We start from the raw sequence: 7,816 nt of genomic DNA, 5'->3' as shown, positions 1-7,816 counted from the left end.
TTATATACAAAATATTTGATAACGAAAAAAAATATTAACTAAAAACTGTGAAAATTTATTATTTTTAGTTTAATTTGGGTTTAATTATTCTGTTGGTTTTTATAGTTTTACGAAATTTTCAATTAGGTCCTTATATTTTTTTTCTTTTTAATTAGGTCTCTATACCAATTTTTTTTAAGAGTAAAGTATCGTTTTTGTCTCCAACGTTTGGGGTGAGTCCTATTTGTGTCCCTAACGTTTAAATCGTCCTATTTATATCCCTAACGTTTGTAAAAGTGATTCAATGTTATCCTACTATCAATTATACTAATAAATCAGATTATATTTTTCAATTATTCTCACTTGGATGTGTTCATTCTTAATTAGGTCTCATTTGGATGTGTTCGATTTTAATATTATACCCACTCTTTGTGTTTAGATTCAATTATGTCCCTAGAAAAATGAATTATGTAAATGTTGTAGAAATTAGTTTCAACATTTGATGAGCTATTTTTCGAAGTAGATCATTGATTTTATCCCAGACATTTGTATTCTAACTTTAAGAAGAGATTTTTAAAACTCAAACTAAAGCACTCATGATGTGTACTTGACGGCAGGATAACATTGAATCACTTTTACAAACGTTAGGGATATAAATAGGACGATTTAAACATTAGGGACACAAATAGGATTTGTCCCAAACGTTGGAAACAAAAATGATACTTTACTCTTTTTTTAATTAGGTCCCTCTTAAAAAAAAAATTGGTGCAAGAATTCAATTAAAAAGAAAAAAAATATAGGAACTTAATTAAAAATTTTACAAAATTATAGGGACCAATAGAGTAATTAAACATTTAATTTAATATATCATACAATAAATAAATATTAAATAAGACAATTTTAAATTATTTGGACTGATTATTTTTTTATATTCCTAACATTATATTATTAATTACCACATTATATATATCTTCCTATGTTAGTTTCATGTGATAGATACACAAAGTTCGAATTATATACAGTGTGTACAACTCTTGGTACTCCTCATATTCGAACAAAAAATTTTAATTTCTAAACAACATAAATAAGTTAAGTGTGAAGTATCACAAGAGACATTATTCCACTTGTTTTGATTCCATCTGAAACAGATATTTGAAATTAGTTTAATATAGTGATTTTTGGAGAAACCTCAGTTCTCACCGTCACTCACTCAATTAGGGTTAGCAACCTTTTTCTCAGTTCTCACTTCCTCTGTTCCTCAGCTCTTCTCCAAGACCATAGTGAGTCCTCTCATCACTCTCAGTTTCTCTTCACTTCACGTCTTCACCCTCAAAAAGAACAGAGCTCTTCCTGTTTCCCCCAAAAAAACCCTAGCCTCCTCCACCGCCGCCGCCGTCCGTCGCGCCCAAAAGCTTCGTCTGTTCGTCGTGCTCCAGCCCCTCTCCTCGTTCCCATGTTCCTCGTTCGTTCTTCTCGCTGCTCAGTCGCGCTTTGCCCGCCGTCTCTCGTCGTGCTCGTCGCCGTCGTCCGTCGTGCTCATCCCTCGAAGATAATGGCTTCTTGTCCGTCGTGCTCGTCGAAGCTTCTTCGTTTTTTTTATTTTTTTCAGAAATCATATTCAAATACTGAATGATTAGCTTTAGATCTGCGCACTGCTGTAGTTCTTCATTTTTTTATTTTTTGTTCAGAAATCATATTAACAATCCTCAATGCTCACTGCTCACTGGTCAGTGGTCACTCCTCATTCCTCAATGTTCAGAAATCATGTTTTGTTCTTCGTTTTTGAATTTTTAATGGCTACTCTGAGTTTGTTTTGTTCAGAAGTCATTTTTTTGTGCTCAATGCTCATGCTCTTAAGTGTTGCTCTGTTTTTGTTCTGATTGATTTTTGACTCTGATTGCATGTCAATTGAACTCTACGCTATGAGAACCGTGTGTTTGTTTATTAAAACTTAAAAGGAGAATGAGACTTGTAATTGAAACAGCTTGTTTGGGTTGAATCACAAACTGTTCTGTTTTCTTTGTTACCAAAATATGCACTTGGAAAAAAGCTTGAAAAATTGAAGTTGTTTTGGCTTCTTTGTTGATTGGTTATAGGTAGAAGTTGTTTTGGCTTCTTTATCATTCTTATGCATTCTGGATTTTGATTTTATTCTGATTTTACAATTGTCATGGTGTTCTAATTGTGGAGAGAATCACAAACTACATACTGTTCTGTTTCTTTGGTTAACAAAATATGCACTTAGTTTGATGTTGATGTTAACTTTGATGTCATTGAGTTCCTTCAGCCTCATCACAATTTACAACTTTTGGAGATTTATGGATACCTTAACTCCACATTCCTAAGATGGATTTCAGATCCTTCATTCAATAATCTTAGCTCAATTACTTTGGAGAAATGTGTCTGTGAACAGTTTCCAAAGTTTGGTGTATTACCTTCTCTAACTTAGTTGGAATAAAGCTTAAAAAATTGAAGTTATTTTGGCTTCTTTAATCAAGGAAATATGCTCATGGTGTTCTGGTGCATTTATGCTTTGAATTATCATTTTTATGCATGTTTAATTTTGATTTTATTCTGATTTTTGTAATTGTGCATTCTTATTTGAGGTTTTTCTTTTTTTCCTTTTTTTTTTAAGGTTGAAAAATTGTTAGGTTAGTTTTGAAAAATTGTGCATTTTGATTTTGAGGTTTTTCTTGTTTTCGGTATGTAAATTAAAAATTCTAATTATTGTACACTTAAAATCGGTTTGATTGCCTTTTCACTAATTTGCTTTTTTTTTTCTTTTTAAATTTCTAGAAAAAGTACTTTTGTTTTTCTCATGGAAATAATATCCAACAAACTAGTAAAATAACGAATTTTAATTTACAAGAGGAGCAAATACTCTAACTTAAAATTTTAGAATTTGTAATGTTGATAAGTTTTCTACAACCTATTATAGGATTTTAAAGAAAGTGAATGCATACATTTGGCTCGACTACTTTAATTGTGCATTCTGATTTGGTTTATTCTGATTTTTTTTCTCATCGTGCAAAGCTCAAACAAGACATAATTGAAGCTTTGATGTGTGGTCAAAGTTGGTTGTGGACACCTTTGGGAAGTAAAGGTGATATATTGATTAATCTTCGTTTATGTTAATTTTTTCATAGTACCAATTAATTTGTTAATTGTTATCTCTTTTAATTTTCAGATTTAAATCTTGATTTGCAAACTTTTAATGATAATGAAGATGTTAAAAGTGATCAAGAATAAGGGTTGAACATCATTTTATATCTAATATTGTAATTTCTTTATTATGGTGTTAAATTTGTAGTGATCTAACAATATTTTTTTTTAATTTCAAGTTATTTTAGCTAATGACATTGTATGAATTTTATGTTTCTAGGTGTGAAGCTGGAAGGCATCGTCAATGAGGATCTCGTCAAGGAGGACCTCCTCTTCCTGCTGGGTCCCGGATGGACCTCCCTCATACCAACCTGGTGGTGATGTATCCCAAGCTGGCCGAGACTGCTGTCCACCAAAACCGGATGAATGCCACGCTCGGTGCTCCGGAGGAGGGGGAGGAGGTGGAGGAGTCGGTCCCGTAGGTGAAGCCACACCGTGCTGTGGCAATTGTCAAAAGGGAAGTCCCAAGTCCTTGAGGGGTACCGAGTCGCCGAATCCGGCCTCAGCTAGATACGGGACGATGGCGTCCGATGGAAGAATGGTATGGCTGACTCGCCGGAGCAGTAGAAGGCGAGGCTTCTGTGAAATACAAAACAAATTTTTACTTACATAGAGATAATAAAAAATTTATGTTGTCAACTTAAGAACATAGAACTACTTCTACTTAAGAACCTACTTCCATGTTTCTAGTCTACTCATATGCCAGTAAGCAAATCCTAATTAAGTCATAACAATCTTACACAAGCAAAGTAAGCAAATCCTAATTAAGTCATAACAATCTTACACAAGCAAATACAGTTTTAAATTCATCCTACAGAACAATCCCTAAGGCATTTTATTCAATGTTTGTCACTATGGGACTACCCTAACAATTTCCACATATTTAGAGTAACCAAACAGTACGCAACTAACTTCGAAGTCGCCCGCGCTCGGTGTAATGCGACGTCTTGTTCAGTCTGTTGATGTCTCTGTCGTTCCCCACCTGGCGTGCCATCACCGTATCAGTCTCAAATATAGTAGGAAAGGATTGAAAAAGGGGAGAAGTAGCTTGACTAAGTCAAATTTGGACCCGAAGACATACTGTAAATGAGTTATATTTATAGGCGCGATACGGCCTTATCTCGTTTATAATGTAAACGAGATAACAACAGTGCATCTGACGTGTCTTATCTCGTTTATACTGTAAATGGAATAAGACTCAGATATTTAAATTAATAAATATTTTTTAAATTATTTATTTTGATAATTATTAGATTTATTTTATTTATTTATTTAAATAAAAAATCCTCTTCTAAAGTGCCATAACATAACACACGTCACAACATCTTCGAGCCCATCGCATCATCTTTATTAGTGTTATATATTTGGAGAGAGAAACCTCACCGACAAAAGGAGCCAAGCTGGTTTTGTGAAAATGGGTTTTAATTTCTTTCATTGGAGTATGTTCATGTTACATGTCATATGCAAATGTGCTTGCATTGCATTGCAAGTCTCACGGTATATGTTGACAATTGAAGAATCTTCTATAAATTAAATATTTTTCTCATTTTTAATTTTTATTTCCTTGATTAATCATTGACTCCAATCTCCAATGTCTTCTTGTCTTATTAATTCATAACATGTAGGAATAAGTTACAGCCATGGATTAACACTTGTCATATGGTATGATTCAAATGAGATATATCAGTATTGGGAATTTTTAGTGTGAACTAGTATATATAAATCCATGTCATTTATCGTGTTTCTAAATAATAATACAAATACTTAAAATAGTTATTAATTTATTACTAATATTGAACTTATTGGTTACGTTATAAGGCATTGCTCATCATAGGTATGTTCTTATATTTTAGTTCGCTATAATTGGAGACCAAATTGACCCGTAACGCTTGGACAAGAGGCCCCCCTTTCAGCCACTAAAAAGTAAAAAGTATTGGAAGAGTTTTAAATGTATTAGAAACACTTGTGTTCTAATTAATTGGAACACTCGTGTTTTCAATACATTTGAAATTTTTTCAAAAGTATTTATCTGCTCAAAAAATCTAAAACTGAACACTTATTGCTCCCAAAAAATTTGAGTCTAACGGAAAAATATACTGTCTCTCTTTTTTTATTGTTCCTCTTGTCAAATCAAAATTATTGTAGGCTCATGGTCTTTCCTAATGCAATCCAAGTAATAATAATCCCTAGCCAATTTTGTTTATAGTTTTTATTTATTTTTGCAAATTGCTTTCTCGCACACTGTGTTTCAAAACGGTTTATTGTTTATATATATATGATTAGATAGAAAATTATTTTAGTTTTTAATATTTTGGTTAAGAGAAAATTTTGTCTTTAGCTTTAAAAAGCTCATATTTTTGTCCGAAAATATTTTATTTTGTTTTATTTTTATTTTCTGGTCAAAATTAATTTTTTTTTTAAATATCATTTTTTCTCTTATTATTTTCTTATTTTTCTTATTCCTTTGTCATTTTTACAGAAATTATATTAACCACCATCATGATCAATACAATTATAATTTTTGCTATTACCTATAAGAAAATCATAAAGAGGAAATGGTATTTTTAGAAAAAGAATTTTTATTTTGATTAGAGGACTAAAATAAAATGAAATTAAATAAGACGTATAAGATAAAAATAGAATATTTCAAATACTAGAGTCAAAATTAGGATTTAATCCAACTATTAAAGATTAAAATTGTATTTTTATCCTATATTATTTTTGTGTTTATTGTGATTTTGCATTGTGATTTATATATAGACATAATTTTACTATTTTAATTTAATAAATTATATTAATATCTAAAAATATTAATACTTGTCGAAATGATAAATAATGTAACATTGTTTAAAGTTGCACTAATATCATTGATCTTATGTCAATTTTTAAATGCAAAGTAATTTTCCATTTAAAAATATTGAGAATTTCAGTAACAAGCTTTAGTTACATCATGTCTATTTTTTGTTTTTTATTTTTTTCAAAAATGTTAGGGGGAGAGATGGAAAGTGTATTTAATTTGAAGGAGCTGGCTAAAGTAGCTAGAAATATGCAAAAAATGTATTATGTATTCCGAATAATATGAATATTCAGTTTAAAGCCCAAGGCAGTTTATTACATTGATAAATGCATGCTTATTTGTTTATACCACCCCCTCAATTTTCTATATAAAAATTTCTATAAGAAAAAACCTCAAAACCACCCCCCTCCCTCCCAATAATCAATGAATTATTTTCCTTTACTCTATCAAATCATAAGGTTGTAAAGAATTTCGTTCCAAGTATCTGGAACACCAGCTAGACACCAATGACTACAATCCATGCCATTTGGTGTATAAAGTCCATATAAAGAAGGGTGTCCATCTTTTCTTAGAAGTGAGAGGGTGGTGATGTCGAGGAGTGTTACTGGCTTTGTCATTGTGGCCAGTACACCCTTCAACACCGCCACGGCCTCTGGTGTTCCCCCTGGATATGTTGATCCGGCCACCGGAGTCGTCTCGTGGACACAACTATTTGCCGTTGGTTCATTCCATTGGGTGCCACTGTAATTTCAAATAATAATACCATAGTCATGCACAAGCTAAGCAACTTTTAATTTCTACTACAATCATTTCTATTCTTTTCATTCTTTGAAAAAATAAATTGGATTAGATAAATAGTACGTAAATTAAATATGAAAAGAAACAAATTGTTTGTCAACTAGCTTGATAGAATATCTTTTATTTTTTATTTGATGGTTAATTCTCTTATGTTCATGAAGAATTTCTGCAATTGAAAGGTAATATAATGTGAGAGTGCGAAATGAGAATTTAAATATTAAAGTAAGAGCACATAAAAATTAAAAAATAATGGGACTAAAAAATTATGTATGTGAAAAAAGGAAGGTGCTTACTTGTAGTGAGATGGAGAAATCCCTTGAAAGAAGACCTTTACTTTTGTTGGGTCTACATTAGTGTCCACCCATGCAGCCCATGTTTCAAGTGCTTTTTGAAATGCTTTCATCCGATCCATGTCTTTCATCACTTGACCTCCTACTTCAATATAATCCCATCTAATTAACAAAACAACAAATTCAATTAATTAATTAATAATGACAAAATTATTAGCAATTATATGAACCACTAATTACTTGAATTAAGAAACTTACGGTTGAGTGGGTCCTCTACGGTACCACCAATGCCAAGTGTTAAAGATAAGCATATCAATCCCTTTCCATAGCTTCCCTCCTTCTATGGAATCAAGCTTCAACACCCTCCCTCTATCTTCTTTTACAACATCAACTAGATACACACTCCTATCTAGCATCAATTTCACATTATATTCCTGAAAATTATTATTTTTGTAAAAGAAAGGTATTAGATTATATAAATGAATGAGGATATAATAAAGGAAATATATACAATCATACATTAACAAGCCAATAAGGAGTTTTGGTATGATTGATAAAGATGAGGAAAAAGAGCATTATCAATCCTTGTAAGATTAAAACTCCCTTTTGATTGTTAAAGCTTGTACACTAACACTACATCATTGAGTAAATAAAAGTTGGTGGGTCTTTGCTAGTAAAAGCAAAAAGAACTATTAATTTATTTTAGCAACAATTAATTAGGAATAATAATTTATTTTCTTAATTTTTTTAAATATTTAAATGAATAAAATTTAAAATATGTTGTTTTTTG

General features: G+C 31.3%; 1 protein-coding gene across 1 annotated transcript in view; it reads right to left on the bottom strand.

Annotated features, from left to right (window-relative positions):
- Positions 6,177–7,816, bottom strand: part of LOC107613913 (protein trichome birefringence-like 41) — a 5,199-nt gene continuing 3,559 nt past the window's right edge. Inside the window, exons 3-5 of the mRNA XM_016316107.2 lie at positions 7,285–7,460; positions 7,030–7,188; positions 6,177–6,679 (exon numbers count right to left, since the gene is read on the bottom strand). Of these exons, the coding sequence (XP_016171593.1) occupies positions 6,385–6,679; positions 7,030–7,188; positions 7,285–7,460 (630 nt within the window). The 3' untranslated portion in view covers positions 6,177–6,384. The remainder of the gene's footprint in view (positions 6,680–7,029; positions 7,189–7,284; positions 7,461–7,816) is intronic.

The sequence above is a fragment of the Arachis ipaensis genome, chromosome B08, assembly GCF_000816755.2.
Source record: "Arachis ipaensis cultivar K30076 chromosome B08, Araip1.1, whole genome shotgun sequence".
Taxonomy (NCBI): domain Eukaryota; kingdom Viridiplantae; phylum Streptophyta; class Magnoliopsida; order Fabales; family Fabaceae; genus Arachis; species Arachis ipaensis.
Note: the sequence above shows the minus strand (reverse complement) of the source record. Positions and strands in the feature narration are given on the sequence as shown.